Source organism: Apostichopus japonicus, chromosome 13 (genome assembly GCF_037975245.1).
Source record: "Apostichopus japonicus isolate 1M-3 chromosome 13, ASM3797524v1, whole genome shotgun sequence".
In the NCBI taxonomy this organism is placed as follows: Eukaryota; Metazoa; Echinodermata; class Holothuroidea; order Aspidochirotida; family Stichopodidae; genus Apostichopus; species Apostichopus japonicus.
The window spans coordinates 25974085-25993294 of record NC_092573.1 but is presented as its reverse complement, the minus strand read 5'-3'; the positions used below and the strand labels follow the sequence as shown (position 1 = coordinate 25993294).

At 36.7% G+C, this 19210-nt stretch overlaps 1 protein-coding gene across 1 annotated transcript in view; it reads left to right on the top strand.

Annotated features, from left to right (window-relative positions):
* Positions 1-19210, top strand: part of LOC139979037 (uncharacterized) — a 31917-nt gene that overhangs the window by 9590 nt on the left and 3117 nt on the right. The window contains exons 7-31 of the mRNA XM_071989674.1: positions 1036-1180; positions 1533-1646; positions 1956-2081; positions 2770-2937; positions 3128-3253; positions 3638-3805; positions 4055-4192; positions 6265-6426; positions 6670-6849; positions 7293-7372; positions 7921-8110; positions 8391-8599; positions 9051-9196; positions 10235-10357; positions 10761-10812; positions 11373-11622; positions 12178-12330; positions 13398-13625; positions 13829-14176; positions 14654-14785; positions 15467-15531; positions 16543-16636; positions 16941-16969; positions 17800-17936; positions 18534-18708. Of these exons, the coding sequence (XP_071845775.1) occupies positions 1036-1180; positions 1533-1646; positions 1956-2081; positions 2770-2937; positions 3128-3253; positions 3638-3805; positions 4055-4192; positions 6265-6426; positions 6670-6849; positions 7293-7372; positions 7921-8110; positions 8391-8599; positions 9051-9196; positions 10235-10357; positions 10761-10812; positions 11373-11622; positions 12178-12330; positions 13398-13625; positions 13829-14176; positions 14654-14785; positions 15467-15531; positions 16543-16636; positions 16941-16969; positions 17800-17936; positions 18534-18708 (3738 nt within the window). The remainder of the gene's footprint in view (positions 1-1035; positions 1181-1532; positions 1647-1955; positions 2082-2769; positions 2938-3127; positions 3254-3637; positions 3806-4054; positions 4193-6264; positions 6427-6669; positions 6850-7292; positions 7373-7920; positions 8111-8390; positions 8600-9050; positions 9197-10234; positions 10358-10760; positions 10813-11372; positions 11623-12177; positions 12331-13397; positions 13626-13828; positions 14177-14653; positions 14786-15466; positions 15532-16542; positions 16637-16940; positions 16970-17799; positions 17937-18533; positions 18709-19210) is intronic.

Here is a 19210-nt window from a genome sequence, read left to right as displayed (position 1 = left end):
GTACTGTTCAACGATCTCTGAATTAAATAACTTGATCATGTGATAGTGCTTGCAAGCTGTGTACACGCCTGATGAACATGCTGGGTGATGAACTTATGCATGATTTCACTTGTGCGGTTTTGCCAAACGAAATGCATGCTTCAGAAACACAAGTTAAAGTGTGTCAACAGTCACTTGACATGGAATGTTGAAAATATGTTTCATAAGTTCTCCTCTTTAATAATTAAATTTTACAAGCAAGCTATCCATATACTACTTATGATCAACTCATGGTACTGAGCTGCAGTCATCGACTGCAGCTTGCACCAGAACTTGCACCAGAACTAGATATGTCTGACATGTTAGGCATAGCTGAAAAGTCCCATTGCCACTGCATTAATAAACATGCCGTCTATGGACAGGGAAAGTTTGATCTCTGTTTCAAGTACTACCACGTTTCAAGAGCAGATGTTCAAGACCAGATCTGTGTAATGAATAACTTTGTCACGTGATACACTGGTTCTCAAAATTTATACATTGGATATCACCGGTGGTTGGAATTTTGGCAGATATACAGCCAAATCGTGATTTATTGGAGTGAAACTTGCTACTTATAGTCATTAAAATCTAAGCAAAATTTGAGGTGGTTACCTAGCATTTACATGTAAATATTCTGAAATCTTGATGTGTACTATTGTCAGTTAGTTTGATATTAACAATGTGCAACAGTCTCATTATGGGCATCGTTGTAAAGACTTTTAATTTTAAGTACTTAAGTAAATCTTATCAGTTTTAATGTTTTTTTAAATACATATTTTTTTAATCTAAAATTACTGTAAGAATCATCGTAAGTGAAGAAAGTCCCTTGATGCTATTTTTGCTGTTATTTTCTTACTTCTAATAGCTTAATTGATATCTTGCGCAGTGCACTTTACTAAGACTGGATATGTGATTCAGGTAGGAAATGTCTGGATCTGATTATATAACTATAGAGAAACAGGGAAAGTGGAAGCCTGTTAAATTTCTCTTTTAATGCTTATCGTTTGGTTCCTACAGGGTGGATGAATTGGAACGAGAGATGAAGGGCTATGCCAGTCTACAGGCCAGTTTACAAGCTGAGCAAACAAAGAGGGATTTGATCGTTGATCAGACTTCAAGGGCTCTCGCTATGGTAGAGGTTGAAAATAAAACACTCCAACAGGTAAACACCGGTAGCGTAATTCAGAAACAAGTATGCCAAAGGTTTATCAGAATTCCGTTTTCACTTTTTGACTTGAGAAAACCTAAATGTTTCTTTTCCACCCTACTAAAGTGACAATTGTAGAGTTGGGTGATGTTCTGCAAATAGTCTGGTGAAAGGATTGAATGGATACATGTCAGATATACAAAAGAAAGACATTAAGATCTAACTATAGACTCAGTCCCCTCTGAGTACATAACCATCCCTGGAGGAGTGCAGGTAACTCAACTACTAGTAACAGAATAAACATTGGTTGGAAGATTTATGGTGATAAACTATTCCAACATTTTTTTTTTTTTTTTGGCATCCCCAGACTAGAGAGACCATGGTGAAGGAGGCTTTGGCTCTGAGAGAATCTTTGAATATCCTCAGAGGCAAGAACGAAAAGCTGGAGGCAGCCAGCAAAGAGCTTGATAAAAGCCGTCAGGTAAACAACTATGGTGTTGTGTTATTAAGTCCATCTTAACTCATTTCTGCAAAAAGGATACATCATGGGTCTGCATCTTGCAAAAAATTTGAGATTAGAATTGTTGATTTTCAAATTCAAACTAATGGGAGGTGTTTAACTGTTGTTTATTGTGTTATATATGTTTTATCTCTACTCCCAATATTACTGAGTGGTAATAATTTAATTTATTGAACAGTTTGCCAAGTGCTAATATTGTCTTTACTCTTTAAACATCTTTAAAGATGTAACCTTTGTGGATGAGATATTCTGTCTTTGTTCCCCATCTAGAGAGGAGAGGAGCTCTCAATAGAAAACAGTGACTTGAGGTCACACCTGTCTTCATCAGAGAGGACAGTAGCAGACCTAACTCAACAAGTGGAACACATCAGGGAACATCTGAGGAAGTCTAACCAGGTGAGATGATACTCTGGGTGTACTGGTACTCATAGCTTTGAGTTTATATTACACATTGTGTCTAGTTAAAGGGATAGACCAATATATTGAACATCGGTGGCTGTAGCAGAGGGTAGCAGAGGAACAGGGCGGGGGGGACGGGGGGAGGGAGGGTTAAAAGAGGGATGTCAGAGTAGTATATTTTCTTGTCACAAGTTCTTTACAATTTCAGAAGGACATATAAGTAAGATCCAGAAACCACATCAAGTATGAAATGAACTTTCTTGATACACAATTGCCTTCTCAGTATGTAAATGAATTTGCTTGTCTGACTAAATGTGTATACTGTCAACATTATGGGGTTTTTGTGTTTAGCATTTCTTGACTTTGTCACAGTAAATTGGCATAACATAGTGAAAGAAACAAAGAAAGCAATAGAAATAACTATGGACAATTGGTGCATTGAGATTCCCTTAGTTACCTGCATTGTGTTGTTGTTATGTGAGACTCTGAGCCCAGGATTATCCTGTTCGTTGAATTAAGCTTTTGCTGCTGTACTTTTTCTTGTGTGTGTGTTTTTGTTTCTGGGCTTGTGTCCCTGGTATGTTGCCACTACTACCAAACACATCTTCCTTTTACTATCTGACGTTCACATATATTTCTGGCATCTGACGTGAAAACAATACTGATGTGCTCAATGTCTTTATAGGACCGAGAAGTATTTATGAAGCAAGCATCTGAGGCTGAGGAGAAGTGTGCGGATTTAAACTCTAAATGCATCAGTTCTATGGCAGCGAAGGAGAGGTATATGCAAGAGAAACTAGACATGCAACAGGTGATGAGACAAGCACTAGCAGATAAAGAACAAGAACAGAGTGTAAGTGACATTCAGAAACATTCTTAATGATATAAACCTGAAATGAATTGTTGAGACATGCTACATGTAGCCAGCACCATTAAAGTATCCACTGAACACAAAAATATGACATTACTCTCTTATACCACTTGGTAATTTTTTTTCATAATATTGAATCTTTATTTAATATCTCTGTTAATTGCTTCATCAGGCTAAACAGATTTTGGATGCGAAACTGACAGAGATGCAACTGGAAGTCACTCAGAGGAAACTTGCAGCGGAAAAGGCAGAAGAGGATTCTGAGAAACTCAGCGAGGAGCTCAATGCTGTGAAAAAGGTAATCTATTTTATCTAAATTGATCAATATTGTACAAGTACAGTGATTGTAATGCACTGTAACCAACCATACAGTTAAGACTGTCCAACCTAGTGGTTTGTCGTTTTGAATTTTTTTTTAAAACCTTTTGAAATGGTCGGATATAATCACTTCAGTCAACCTCCCATATGAACATTTCATGGGTTCTGGTGGATGAAGTATACTATCTTATTATTATTTATTTTTATTATTATTATTATCTTATTATCAATAATGTGGTAGTCTTTGCTATGCTGTATCTAATTGAAGCTAATTGGCAAATGTTATAAATTCTACCTCCTGGACTATGAGATGTATACTATTGTGTAATTCCAGCAACACACTATGTCATCTTCTTAATTGTAGGTATGTGAAGTGTTATCTTCAGAACTTGCATCAGCTAAAGATGGATTAGAGAACACACAGGAGGAGCTGAGAAATGTGACAGCAGATAAGAGATCTGCCCAGCAGCAACAGACCTATTGGGAGGGAGAAGCTAAGAGGATAGCAGGAGAAAGAGATGGACTAGCAAAGGTAAAACAAACAGACCTTTATGGAGCAAATAAATGTAAAATCACATGCTGTCTTGTGTCATGCAGTATTTTATCAAGTTTAATTTTAGTTGTATTACACCAAAATTGTGCTCCATTGTCCACCTTAAAAATAAAAAAATACAGAAATGACAATATAATTCCTCTCACTTTTCATCTTATAATCCCTGTACACTGAAATGTTTATTTCTTATAATATTTAAAAATAAACAATTTCATCTTTTTCTTATAGTCCCTGGAAATAGCAAAGGAAGATTTTTCCAAGGAGAGAGATCAGTTGGAGGAGAAATACTTGGAAATAAAGGACTTGATGAAAGATGCAAAGTTAGAGAAAAATAAATACCTGACACGCTGCCAGGAACTTGAAACGGTGAGTAATGATTATTAATGAAAGGTTATTTATAAACGTAACGGATACATCTTAGCATCTACAGGGAACTTGAACCTTGAAGGTAAACAATTTAAGCTATGATTAAGGTGTCTGCAGAATATTTCATATGTTAAATGTACTTCAGAAATGATATTACATTTTGTGAATGCCTGTTAAAGAACTTTCTGTGCTGTTATGTGGTAGTCTAAGTTAATTAATTAATAGTCTGGTTGAGGTTTAGTTGTATAGAATATCTACTATTTCGGTCAACATTCTTTGCTTCCAGTTGTATAAATTGTCTGGAAGGCTTCAAAGCAGTTCTTTTTGCATTTCATTACTACAATTACATTAGTTTATTCCATGTCTCATTAGCTTCAACTCTACAAGTACATCAGTATATTCCATGACTCATTAGCTTCAACTCTACAATTCTGCACACAAATAAGAATTAAAGGCTCTCACCCTCAAAAAGGTGTAGCAAGCTGGTAATTATCTTTACCAGTAAATGACAAGAACATATTGCAATTCTTAATATGCAAATTAGTTTAGATCTTTGAACATCTGCTATGAATTTGTTGTAGGTCTCAATAAGTCATAGTAGTAGTTGAGAAAGTAAATGAAAGCTAACTATTCTGTTGTTCCTTAACCTGCATTTTTAGCTCATACCAGCATGCTGGTGTGAGCTATTGTTACAGGGCGGCGTCTATCACTCTATCATTCTATCACTCTATCATTCTATCACTCTATCACTCTATCCGTCAACAATTGGTAAAACCGCTCCCACTCGCACAGTGTTTGATGGAATTTCATGAAACTTGGACACAAGGACCATTAGGTATAGGCCCATCAGATATGATCCAAAATTTGGAGTCAAAGGTCACCTGTGGGCCGTAATGGGCCATTTTGTGGAAATACGCAAAATGCTTCTTCTCCTACAGATTCCATGGTACAATGTTGAGGGTTTGTCACGATAGTACTATGGTAGTTTTACCTTCAGGGTGTTCATGAATTTGAGATCAAAGATCAACTAGGGGTCTTTTGTGGCCCGGGCCGCGGCCCTATATTTTCAAATTGCTCCTGTTCGTACAGTGTATGGCCAATTATAATGAAACTTGGTCACAATGTTCCTCGGGATGAGAGCTACGAGGGGTGTTTGGAAAATTGAGGTCAAAGGTCATTTAGGGGGTCATCGGGGGTCATTCTTTGTAATATTTTCAAATATCTCAATCTCCTCAAGATTTTGATGGATCATATTCAAAGTTGAATTGATGATTGTTGGATTGTGTATGAATAAGGTGATGCCTAAAAATTTTTGGTCGAAAGTTAATTAATTACAATTAATCCCCTTTGTTTAAAAAAATCTGAGCCTTGACTTTTTGCCAAAGCTCCTTTAATTTGTCTCCCAGTGTCTGCAGTGTTTGTTTACATTTGTGGTTAAGCTCTGCAGAGGCTGTTAGTGGAATTAAAGCAGGACTGGGAGTTGTTATTAACTGTTGAACTGTAAGCATGAGAGCCCTATAGCCAATCAGCACTTGCCGATTCTTAGAAGTCTTTGAGCCTGAGGTATGTAGGCAGCTTGTGAAGTTATGCCTTGTAGGGAGTGCTTGTTATGTTAAGGTAGAGGGGAGAAAGTTTAATAGGGTAGGTCAGTGGTATTGTTTGAGAGAGTGGGTAAAATAGGATTTAAAGGGGGAAATAGGAATTATAGCCAGTGGTGTGGCCAGGATTCTGCTAATGGAGGGGGGGGGGGTATCCCTCACAGGCCCAAAATTGGTTTTGTGGGCCCTACATTTTTAAGCTCGAAAAGGTATGAGCTTCTGCACCATTGGTGCTCTAGTTTCTCTTTATCTCAAAATTTGTGGTAATTTTTTTGTGAATAACTTACCTGGTATAGCATAACAATATACTACACACAATGCTATGTAAAGGTGTATAGCGGTATTTTTTACTTTGCAGTATCTTACTATTTGAGTATTTATGAGAAAAAGGTGAATATATATATCTCTCAATTGATACATAAAATGACAAGACTAATATTATTCCTTTGAATTTTTAACAAACCACTTTTGCAGATGTTACAAAGAGCCAATGATGATTTGAAGACGCATACTGAGAAACACCAAGATGAGATGGAGGAGTGGAAGACGACCTGTGACCGTCTCTCCAGTAATCTGGGTCGTAAAGACAGCCAGGTCACTGAACTTAATGACAGGTTCAACGAAGCTCACAAACAGGTATAAAACAAGGACCTGCTCAAAGATGGTAAACTGAGATTAAATTCTTCTCACAGGAGCAAGTTTCCTCAACTAATATGCTCATAAAAGTTTGCAAACAGCAAGGGCTAACAACTCTTTGTCAATTCTTTGCTAATTTAGAGAAATCTATGTTCATTCCAGAGTTTACATTTGAAACACACAGAAGAATCTTAAAAGATATTGATTTAATGTCAAACGTCTGGTTTTGTTGTGAATTTTTAGATATCGGAGCTGAAGGTTAATCTCCAGGATGCCGTCGATAAACAGGAGAAGTTGTTAGAGTACAGAGATGAAGCAGATAAACTCAAACAAGAGAATGAGAAACTGGTCCAGGAACACGGAGAAGATCAGCAAGTCATTAATCTCCTGGAAATGCAAAAAAACATTCTATCCCAGTCTCAGGTATTAAAAACTATTTACTTGTAGGTTTGAGCTGTGACTGGATAGTCAGGCATAGCCTAGTGTTACTAGTGAATTGATTCGTAATGGAGTATAGAATGTGGTATAGTATGGTATCTTGGTATGTTATAGTATGGTTCACTTCTCATAGTTTCTAGGCTTACATGAAGATTAAAGTATGTTGACTTGAAGGATCGGACAGTTATATTATATATCCACGAAGGTGAAAGCACTATTAACATTTTATGATACTTTCGAATGTCTCAACAACCAAAAATGTTGTAAGAAAAACTTATAATGCCTTTTAAAACTTTGATGTCATGTTTGGTAATGTAACTGGTATTATTAGTGGTAGTTTGGCTCATGTTAAGGGAGGAGTGCTTCCATATTGGGTACAAACCAATTGCATTGCAGTGACATTTCTTCTGTTTTTCCCTTTTATGCAGGCCGCTGGAGTTCCAAAACACAGTGCTGAACAGATGCAGGCTGACATTGATCACCTCAAAGCAGAACTTGGATTAGCTGAGTGAGTTGTAACGTCTAAAGAAAATTATTTAAAGAAAAGCGATTCTATCCCTCTAAACTCATGGTTACTTCATTCCCCAAAAACATGGCCCGTTTGTGACAGTAGGGATAAATTGCTGGTTCACTCTTAGGTTGAACTCTTTGACCTTAACGGCTTTCTACGTTCAGTGAATTATTCAAAAATCTTTTATACCAACAAAGTTCATGATTCAAGCTTGTTAAGCAGTTTACAATACACAAAACTTAGTATTGAACTTTGTACTGAAGTATCTGATATTGTCGAAACACATTTTTTTTTTCATGTAAGATTTCACAGAAAGATCCTGTGTAACGCAGAAAATGTGTAACCCATTGAAAGCATAATGGGGATGCCAAAGGAGAGATGGGGAGAGACAGGGGCGAGAAAGAGAGACTCAATCACAATGTCTTGGTAGCTTTAATTCTTAGCCATCTGCTTGATATTTACATTATTCTCATTGACCTGTAATTTTAGGATTTGTTTGTTCTGTGTGCGAGTCTAAGGTTTGTTTCACCTTTTCTCCATTGAAGAGATAAGATAGCAGAGTTGAGAGAGGAGCTTGCAGCTAGAGACAAGATGCAAACAGAGGTTGATGGAAACGGCATCGTTACTTGGTCAGCTCGAAGCACTCCAGCATTCTGTGAACGGTGCTCATCCTTCAAGGAACAGGTCAATAACTTGAAACAGATGAACGAACTCTTATCTGGAAAACTGGAAAAGGTACCGCACTGATTTTATTTCTGTATTTCTCTTATATTAAAAGGCTTCATAGTGGAGGCAGCAATGCCTTTATATTCACAGACTACATAGATGGTTGGTCAACTCCTGATGAAATGGTAAAAACAAGAGAACACACAAGCAACATTTAATAACAGCATCTTACATTAGCCAGGTTAAAGTCCTTGAACTTTTATACCCAGAGGTATTGACAAAACCATGTATTAGATGATTAGTTTGCAATAAATTTGAAAACTGCTTACTATTTTCTTCTTCTTTCCAGCTTGATAGTCTGAATACAAGCAATTCAGAATTGCAGCATGCTACTAATGTTGCAGAGGAAAGACTGAAAGAGTTGACAATGAAGAATAGATCCATGGATGACCTAAACAACCTTCTTAATCAAAAGATAAGCCAACTGGAGAAAGAAAAGGCAGAGATGTTAATCAGTAACAGCAAGGGAGAAGTAATTACCAAGGCCGAATATGATCAGTGAGGAGCAAAATTATTCTTATTTATTATCAAGTTTTACGCTTTAATAGAAAACTAGGAATTGAAAACAAATTTTTGGAAACAACAGAGAAACTTTCTTGCTAAAAAAAAATCTTGTTAATATGGGATCAAATCCCTTTTGTTTGCTCATAATATTGCTTAAAATTTCTTGTTATTTTCCTTCCATTGATTTTACTTTATTTTAGCTGTATGGGGTGATTATATATGTTGCTGTGGTGGTTTAGTGTGATTGATGATAAAGAAGATTTTACTTGTTTCATGACACATAAACATCATCTGGAAGTTTCATATGAATAATAACAGAATACTTGCATTGCTCATATTTATTTTGTTGACTTCAGCTTAGTGTATCTGTTTGATTCCTGGATGATTTCGAGGCCTGTCAAACTAATATCATTCATACCTGCTCTTATCTGTTCTTACATTTCAGACTACAGAGTGAGAAATACAAAGTGGAGTTGAACTATGAGAGTTTAAAGCAACAGTATGTAGAGCTGCAGAACAAACACAAACAATGTATGTCTGACCAGCTGTCACAGTCTCTTGGCCTTACTGGATCTCCACCGGTCAGAAGAGGTAAAGTAGTCTTTAAAAGAGTTTCAACTTACCTGTTGTACTCAGTTGATTGATTTAATTTTTATTTGATCCCTTCCCTTACTGTCCCTTGGCCTTTACAGTCTCTTGGCCTTACTGGATCTCCACCGGTCAGAAGAGGTGAAGTAGTCTATAAAGAATTTCAACTTGCCTCTTGTACATTGATTTAATTTTAATTTTTACCCTTCTCTAAGCTCTCACAGTATATTAAAGTGGATGGAATTCATGTTGTTGTTGATGAACTCCAGGACTTTTGGTCTGCACCTGTTTGTTTGATGTTTATTAGATTAGTTTAGTTTAATTTACATTTGTTTACTTTTGTTTAGTGAAGTTGAGTGTAGTTTAGTTCAGTGTAGTGTAGTGTATTGTATTGAAGTTTAGTTTAATTAAGTGTAGTTTAGTTAAATTTAGTGTAGTTTAGTGTAGTGTAGTTTAGTTTAATTAAGTGTAGTTTAGTTTAATTAAGTGTAGTTTAGTTAAATTTAGTGTAGTTTAGTGTAGTGTAGTTTAGTTTAATTAAGTGTAGTTTAGTTTAATTTAGTGTAGTGTAGTTTAAGTTAGTTTAGTTTAGTTTAATGAAGTGTAGTGTAGTTTAATTAAGTGTAGTTTAAGTTAGTTTAGGTTTACTTAACTAGTGTAGTGTAATTGAATGTAGCTTAATTTAATTTAGTATAATGTAGTTGAGTGTAGTTTAGTTAAATTTGGTGTTGTGTAGTTTAATTTAGTTTATTGTAGTGTATTATAAGTTAGATTAGTTTAATGTAGTTTAGTTTAGTTTTGTCTAGTTAAGTGTGCTTTATAGACAATGGCGATGCAGGAAATGAAACTGATTCAACAGCTCAATTCTATTTATTCATGTTTGAGTTCATACTAGTTCTGAAAATTATTCTAGAAATATAAAAACTATAAATTATCAAGGGCTCCAGGGCATATCATTACAAAAGAAACCCTAAGGATTATACACATTAACATCTGAAGAATAATGAAGAAAGCAAATCATAACTTGCCATCTTATTTCAGATCAAGTTGAGGACCTGAGGAAGTATCGACAGGAGAATGACATCCTCCAGAGACAGATTGAATTGCTCCGTAGTCAGTGCGTCCTCGCTGATAACGGCAAGAAGAGAGCCGAAGATAGGATAAGTAAGTCCGAGCATTCATTGGAATTACAAAAATGACATACCAGCATGCGGAATTGTGGTCTTATTGTGGAACCTGAAATGTCTTGTAATTTGTGGACATAGACCTGCATAGGCATCCATAAAATCTGCTAATAATTAGCTCTTTCAGTAGAAGATTGAAAGAACAAACACCAAAGCTGTGCGGTGAAGTAGTGCTCTATGGTGATTCGTTGATAGTAGACAACCTTTCATTTACGATCAGCTGTAATTTAAGAAGACAGGATGGAGATGTGTCTAATGAAATGCATAATCTTGGTGCAGAATAGTTGGAAGCTTAAATCCATATATAGTAAGGTTGATATTTATTAAGAACTTTGTGAAAAGTGGTCTGTTCACTGTTTTATTATTTTTTGCATTATTCACAGGAGACTTGGAAAGAGAACTAATTGAACTCCAGCAGCAGCTTTCTGTAGAAAGGTAATGTATCTTTACGACTTGAACCATCCTCAAAAGAATCAAGATATTTAAAGGGAAACAAAAATATGAGAAGATCTTGAACGTAAAGTAATTCAGAATGTTGCAAGATGTATGCAGTATGTAACAAGTCCACTGCCTTAACCACTTGACCACAGATGTGTCTAATGAAATGCATAATCTTGGTTCAGAATAGCACCCTGAATCATAAAATAATATATGAAAATATAATAAATAAAATATGAAAATATAATAAATAAAATATGAAAATATAAATATTCCAAACTTGGAGGGACTCCTCCCCCACCCCCTCCCCCAAATAGACCCCTTCCCAGTCACAACATCAATCACTGGAGGTTTGCCAAGAAGATCAAGGTTCAAATTAGGATCAACAGGCAAACAAGTGTGAATACCAGGGATCTAAAACGCATATAATTACAATGATTGACTTGAGAAATGACTGTGTTCACTTACCAAGGTTGAGATGTTAGACGGTTGCAGCAGAAACTCTTTTTTCAGAAACTATGCTACAGTTTCATCTGTGGTTTTTCTTATATCTGTAGAGAGAGGAACATCACAACTCCAGAAATGGAGGCTGCTCTAAAGACCCAGATTCAGGATAGAGATCAAATCATTAGACAGCTACAGACAGATGTAGCAACTAAGAATGTCGCCCTGGAGAACTGTCAGAGAGATTGCGACAACCGGCTCACCGAGAAGAGGCGGGAGATGGATAGGTTACTCAAGGAGAAGGAAGAATGGAATACACTGAGGAGGAAACTAGAACAAGACAAAGTAGTGTTGGAAATAAAGGTACAAATAGTACAACTTGTCAAGGGATGTCCGATGTGTTGTAGAAATTCTGCTCTCTGTTTGACAATGTTATGTTTGGCTGATTAGTCTAAATATCTGTCCTCTGAAATCATTTCTAGTGACCATTACATTTTCTTACCAATTTCCATTTCAGCTAGTTATGACATAATAAGCAACAGTTGCATTCTTCAGTAACTTTAAAGGTTTTATTTGTTGGAAACTACTCCAGGAGTAAAAGTTAAGAATTACTTGCTCATTCAATCTTTATGAACCAATGGCAGAACCTTCCTGTACTGTCATGTGTCATTCACCACCTCAGTGGTAACACCCGCCCATAGATTTTTTATTTATTTGTAAACTGTCATTTGTTTAAGTACAGAATTTATTGTTGCTTGATATTGGTCATGTAGCATATATGCCTCTTTTCTTGATCTGTATGATAAATAAAGCCATGCATGTTACTTTTATAAACATGTTGATTTTGACCCTTGACCTCCAGTATTCAGGCTAATAATAGGCTAGTTTGTACCAGTGTATTCCTTTTTGCATTTACAGGTTCAAGAGCTTCAACTTCTCCTGGATCAGTTGAACAATGAGAAACCTCGTCTCTTACAGAATAGAGACAGCCATTTCACCCAGCTGGAAGAAGAAGCTCACCAAGCTAATAAGAACATCAAGAAATTGCAGATCGACATCAAAAACCTGGAGGTAAAACTCAGCCTTAGAGATTTATCTCATGATAATAGCGGTCGTGTAGAGTTTGGTACCATAGATCAGAATGCAATATGAACCAAAACCCTTGGTGAATAAACCTCTGGCTTGAATCAAAACAATTGTTCAAACTGTTTCTTGGAAGTATGCATCGTTTACAACTAATGGGATAGCAAAACGGGATTAGAGAAGTGAAATTAGGAAACATTTTTACTTGAGGAGTCACAGATATTATTACATATGATCTTGCAGAAAGGGGAAGATGGGAAATTGGATCTGTCATTGTGATTTCAAAGAATTAGTTTTAGTTTCTACACTATCAGTTACAGCTGCTGAGTGAAGCCTAACACCTTCTTCAATGGAGATATGTATGAGTTGTAGCTACTAGCTTTCTCTCCTCCAACTATAACAAAGGTACTGAAAAACCTAGGTAAACTGCAGGAGGTTTGCAAAATAAGCAACTTCACTAACCCTTGGCCTAACCTTCTATGCATAGGAGAGTAGAAGGGAAGGTTTTGAAATGATAACTTAGACCCATTTTATCATCTGATTGCTATTTATGTTGAGAGTCAAATATACATGGCTTTGGTACTGAATATTGGGTTAGTTACACATGTCAGATGGGGGAGTGGAACAAGACATAATCTTACAAACACCCAAATGTATCCACATAATTACCAAAATCAGTTTCAACAAATACAAATATTTAATAAAAAATAAATGCTAGAAATATAAAATAAAATGATAAACCTCAAATATAATCTCAAAGGACTGATGGAAAATCTGGACTAGACAACTGTAAAACCTTCCCACATTTGTCTTCTTAGAAGAAACTTTTGTATAAATGGTGAGATGTTTTTAATTGGAAATATTAACACACAGCACACATATTCCTCTATACATGTTGTGTGCATATGTGTTAACCGTACGGTTGCATCTTCAAGTCATGTATCTTGTGAAAAGTTGGTGAGATGAAACCCTTTAGGCCGATGGAAACTAATTGAGATAATGGACTTGTGTTAGCAGTGGTGTTTTATCAACATCTTTCTTTTTGATTTTCTTAGGATCAATTAAAGCAGAAAGATCAAGAACTACTCACATTGAGATTGCGGCAGAATTCTGACCTGGATACCTTACAGGAAGCAAACTCACGTCAGACCAAGGAGATTCAATTGAACACCTTAAAGAAGGAAAACCAGATGTCCGAGATGAGGCAGGAGATACAGAGGAAGAACGAGGAGTTTAGAGATCTGCTTCAGGAGAAAACTCAGAAAGAGATTGAACTGGAACAGGTATTATAGAAGCAATATAATATCTCCAGGCTGCTAGGATGGTCATTAGATTAACTTTACTATGGAGAATGTGAACAAACATCCAAAAGGTTTAAAATTGAGACAACTCAGTGGGCTCTGGGTTGGAGATGCAAAGGTTAATTATTCTTTTCTACCTGAAGAATACAAATAAATCTAGCATAGTCATTATTTTTATATTTTAGGTAAGAAGCGAGGCATCTAGAACAGTGGAGCATCTGACCAGCATTGTGGAGAGGCAGGAGAATGAGATCGCAAATCTCCGGGAGGAAATGACTGATAAGGAGGACCAACTGAAGGGACTAAAGAATTCCCAGACAACAGATGTAGAGAGCCTGAAAGAGATGTTGAATGAAGCCAACAGAGAGATCTCAAAGAGACGGACGGTGAGAGACAGCAGCATCAACGAGATGGAGGAACTGATGAAGAAACAAGAAGAGGAGTACAGGAAGATAATAGCAAAGAAGGAGAAGATGATAGCTGTACTGACAGACGAGATGGAGGAAGAGAGGACTAAGAAACCTGGCTTACAGGTGAGAGGAGGACTGGGAGGAGGACTGGGAAGAGGAGGAGGACTGGGAGGAGAACTGGGAGGAGGACTGGGAGGAGGACTGGGAGGAGGACTGGGAGGACTGGGAGGAGGACTGGGAGGAGGACTGGGAGGAGGACTGGGAGGAGGACTGGGAGAATAAAACAATGGGGAGGCAATAAATGATGAGTGAATCAGAGGTAACGGCATTCAATTAGGAACATGGTCTATGCAACAAAACATGTTTAGATTAGTCAATGGTTTATATTAGGCGAGGGAGGTATAGGGAGGTTGGTAAGAGGGGGTTGTTTGAGAAAAACTTTTTATTCCAACATGTGTTGACTTTTGGTCGAGGTGTGGTCTATCCAATAAGTGTATTGGGAGTGGTGGGGGGGGTGGGGGGACAGAGGATCTTTTTCTATGGTCCTGTGGGTGTTCTGACTTAACTTGATAGTTGTTATATTTCTTTGTTTTCTTGTAGCAATCAATGGATGAAGTAGAACAGGAGCTGTTTGAGGTACGATCAGAGCTACAGCGGGTGAATGGAACCATTCGTTTGAGAGAATCACAGCTGGGTGAACAAGAGAGATCCCTGAATGAGGCAGAAGTTTTGGTAAGATTTTCTGAACTCATCATGATAGACAGAAGAAGTGCAGAGGAGACAGGTGTGGTGGGTGGTGGTGGGTGGTGGTGGTGGTGGTGGGTGGTGGTGGTGGGTGGTGTCAGATGTAGAGGGGTCAAAGATAAACCCAACAAGAATGATTTCATTGGTATTTGTAGTTCTGTGCCCATGGTTGTGACTGAATGCTTAAAAGGCGATTTCATGGACATGAATCAGTCTGAGGTAATGATTATAGTAATAATTAATAACAAATGCACAAGAGACCTATATATATATACCTTTACATAGTCTCAACTACACTTTTCTTTGGTGCACTTGTGCAGACGTAATCATGAAGTAGCTTCTTAGATTGACCGAACTATTCTTAGGGTGACCAACCAATCCTGAAGAGTTTCTTCACTTCTTTCCTTTTCTGTTTTTCATTCAGGGAGTATTCTACTTTTTAAGCCGTCAAAGAGTTTTATTTTACTTCCGTTGGCTTCTCATACCAACTGATAAATCAAATAAATGAGTGAATGAATCGACGAACCATACCCTAGATAGAATGACCAACAATTCGATTGACCGACCAATTCTTAGATCGACTGATCAAATTTAGATTGACAGACCAATTGCTAGCTGGACCATCCAATTCTTCGATTTGAGTCAATTTTTGTCATCTTTACATTGCAGAATCAAAAGCTGCAAAAGGAAGTTAAACTCTTGACAAAGGACAAAGAAGCTGAGATCCAAGAGAGGTAATGTGACCTGAGGTCAACTCTAACATCTTTGAGTAATTCATGTGATCATGCAGTACAACATTATCAATGAAGTCATTTGGAGTCCCCTTTATAATTAACATAACTAGTTTGATCTGTTTTGTGTTAATAAATCAGTAAGTCAGTTTTCTACTCATATATATTTAAACAAAAAACTGAATCTGACTTGGTACCCCCCCCCCCCCCTACTCCCCCTCTAGCTACTTTCTGGGTTTTTAATCAAATGAAAATTCTTTAATTTGATCATAACACATGTACAGTATAATGTGATGTTTGAATGTAGACCAAAATTACTCCTACACAGGCATTGTGTTATACTCCTACACAGGCAGGTTTTCCACACAATGTTATCATAAGTATAATAAGTATAATCATATTATTACACTGTTTTTCATTTAGATTTCAAACAAAGTTCATACACTTTTATTATTGTTTAACAGTCACTGGCTGCCCTGGTAAGGGTGCGATAACTTCAATACAATACACCCACCTAAAGATAAGCATCATTTCATTGTTCTCTGGTCTAGATAATAGTATTGATACTTGAACAATGGGCCTCTCTATAAATGGGCCTCTAACAATGGGCCTCTAACAATGGTATGGTATTGTTTATACTTGCCATACCAAAATGTGCAACATTGTGCTGCAGCATTCACTTTATCAGTCGTCCTTATGAGTAGTGTTTCAGTGTATTTATGCTATGTCTCTCCTTGTCAAGAAATAACACAGAAAGATATATACAGCAGGATATATATGATGTTTACACAATCATTTGCAGTATATAAGAATAATTGATATCATAAGGCAGATTGATTGCTATTGGGTACAAGCAATGAGTACTGTTATGCTGTGGGTACAAATATCAGAAATTATCAGAATTTATAATTAATGCAATGTTTGGTTGTGTCCTGTAAAGTTTGATGAGGGTTTGTAACAAGCTTTCAGTGTTCATGACTGTAAGTGTTTCAATGTTTATTTCAATATTTTTAGAAACCAGATCGTCTCAGAAATGCAACAAAAGTTAGACGAAATGATTAATGAAAACAGTGTCTTACAAGAGGTCAACAAAACTATCGAAGAAAGGGTTAGTGAAAATTCACTGTTCATTTTTAGTTTTTCATTTTGAAATTATGCTATGCAAGTTCCCTTTAGGGTAAGAACACTTATGCCTTATTTTGTAATTATATACAATATTTATATACAATATTTTGTAATTATATGCTTCATCTAACACTTCCTCTTCCAAGTACTTCATCCATTATTGTGTTATTAATATGATTTAAATTATTGAATTATTCAAATTTGTGTAAAGCATTGCTCGTTTTTGTATTTAAGAACATATCTTTTTGTCTTATTTAATTACTCAAATGTATTGTTTCTCCAAACAGAAAGGAGGTTCTGATGGCAGGATCAAGAGGTGAGATTTGTGATAACTCAATTTATTGTTTAGGATATAACACAATCCACAATTCAAGATCAGTGATTTGTCATTTGCATATAATTCTCTGGGCTGAAGTTGTTTATGTCATCAAGTGTCCAGACTATAATAACCAGTGGTTTGCAGTTTTGTGGATTAGAAGAAATAGTTCAAATCTCCCAACAGTGCAATGAGTGATTATCGGTTTGATCTTTAGAGCTTAGTAATGAAATGGTATAAAAATGGAGTGAAGATGTGCGCAAGGCATTGTTATTTTGTGTAACTATGTATAGGATTGGATCTTTGCATGTTAGGCAGTAAAACCATGATACAGGCATGAGACTCTTCCGCGGAAACGCGGATTTCCGATTTTTTTTTTTTTCATTTTCGCGTTTTTTCTCGTAATTCGCGTTTTTTATTATTTTTTTGATTTAATTTTTTTTTAATTTTTTTTTTGCCGAACATGCTGGACTGTGAAGGGAAGGAACACCGAATTTGACCAGTGGTGGAATCAAGTAGCACAAAGCAAGCAAAAAAGCCTTTTTTTGGTTCAAAAAAGCTAATGGATAAATTATACAAGCAGAAATTCCACACTTTCTTGGCGAGTTACGTGATGTCATAGATTCCATCTAGAGTCCACCATTTTGCATCTAAGCCCTCCTTACCTGACAAAAAATTTCTAAAGGGGAGGGGGACACCCCCTCCCCTTAAACCCCTCCTCCAGGGCGGCGATAGATAAATTTCAGATTTTTTTTCCCCGGCTCAGTCTCATCCCTGATGATAAATACATGTATACAATACCCAAGTGATTTGTTGATCTATTTGTGCAGACTGGAAGATAAGGTCAAAGGTCAGATTGAGGAGATGCAAGGTTTGAATAAGCAGCTCGCAAACCTGCAGACTCGAAACAGAAAGTTGGATCAGAACAACGAAGGACTACAGAAGGAGCTAGAGGAGCTGAGAGAAGGTAACAGAGCTTAGAGTAGAAACCAAAAATATACTCAACTAGAACCTCTTCCAGTTGGAGTTAGTTCTTACATAGAGAAAATCAAACCGTGTATGTACATTCAATCGAAGGCAAAAACTCACTGCAAGAGTTTGCAAAATAGTGACCGGTGTTGGTAATAGTGACCGGTGCTGGTAATACTGACCATTGTTGGTAATTCTGATTGATGGTGGTAATACTGACCGATGTTGGTAATACTGACCCGTACAGGTAATACTGACCCAAATAGATAATACTGACACACTTTGGTCTTACTATGACCCATGAATATTCTCTACTGACCAATGCCAGTTACTGGTCTGACCCATGTAGGTAATTGCAACCCATGTAGGTAATTGCATCCCATGTAGGTGATTGCAACTCATGTAGGTAATACTGACTCATGTAGGTAATTGTAACCCATGTAGGTAATTGCAACTCATATAGGTAATTGTAACCCATGTAGGTAATTGCAACTCATGTAGGTAAATCCAACTCATGTAGGTAATACTGAACTTGTCCATGTCTTACATCACACAAGGATTATGTTATTTATGATGATTTCTGGTTTATTCTCAGACAAATCCAAATGCAAGCAATGTGAACAGTCCAAAGGTCAATCTGAAAAGATGACCAAACAGAAGGAGACCTTGGAGGAAGAGAATGAAGACCTGATTCGAGAGATCGAAAGACTGGAATCCCTGCTGAATATTCATATGCAAGATGGTAAACAAGAACAGAAAACAACTCCTGTGTAAGTAGACCTACTGAACTATATAATTAAGGGTTTGGATAGTCACAACCATTTAACAAATAAATGCAGAAGAGCTACTCTAAATTCTTCTAATGTATGCAAGGTGGTGAGGTAAGGGGTGAGATGAGGTTGGGGTGAGGGTGGAGGTGAGGGCGGGGATGAGGTGCAATGAATTGTGACTGCACTAACTGGTAATTCCATTCAAGGCTCAATGATCGTTCTTGTTTCTCTATGGGAGGGGGGACATTCTCAGTTTTACAACATTTTAAATATTGCTCACGTGAATCTCAGATTTCTCCAGAAAAGCAACATCATACAACAAAAGAAACTTTTACCCTTTTGATATTTTATTCAACACCATTTGCAAAAGTCAATTGATATCTGTTAATGGCAAAATTTGTGCAATATGTACAGTTTTACTACTGATTAAAAGTACTGGTGACCATAGTACAAGTAAAGATAAATTGATTCTTCAGACATCTTTGAAGAACTTTTAGTTTGG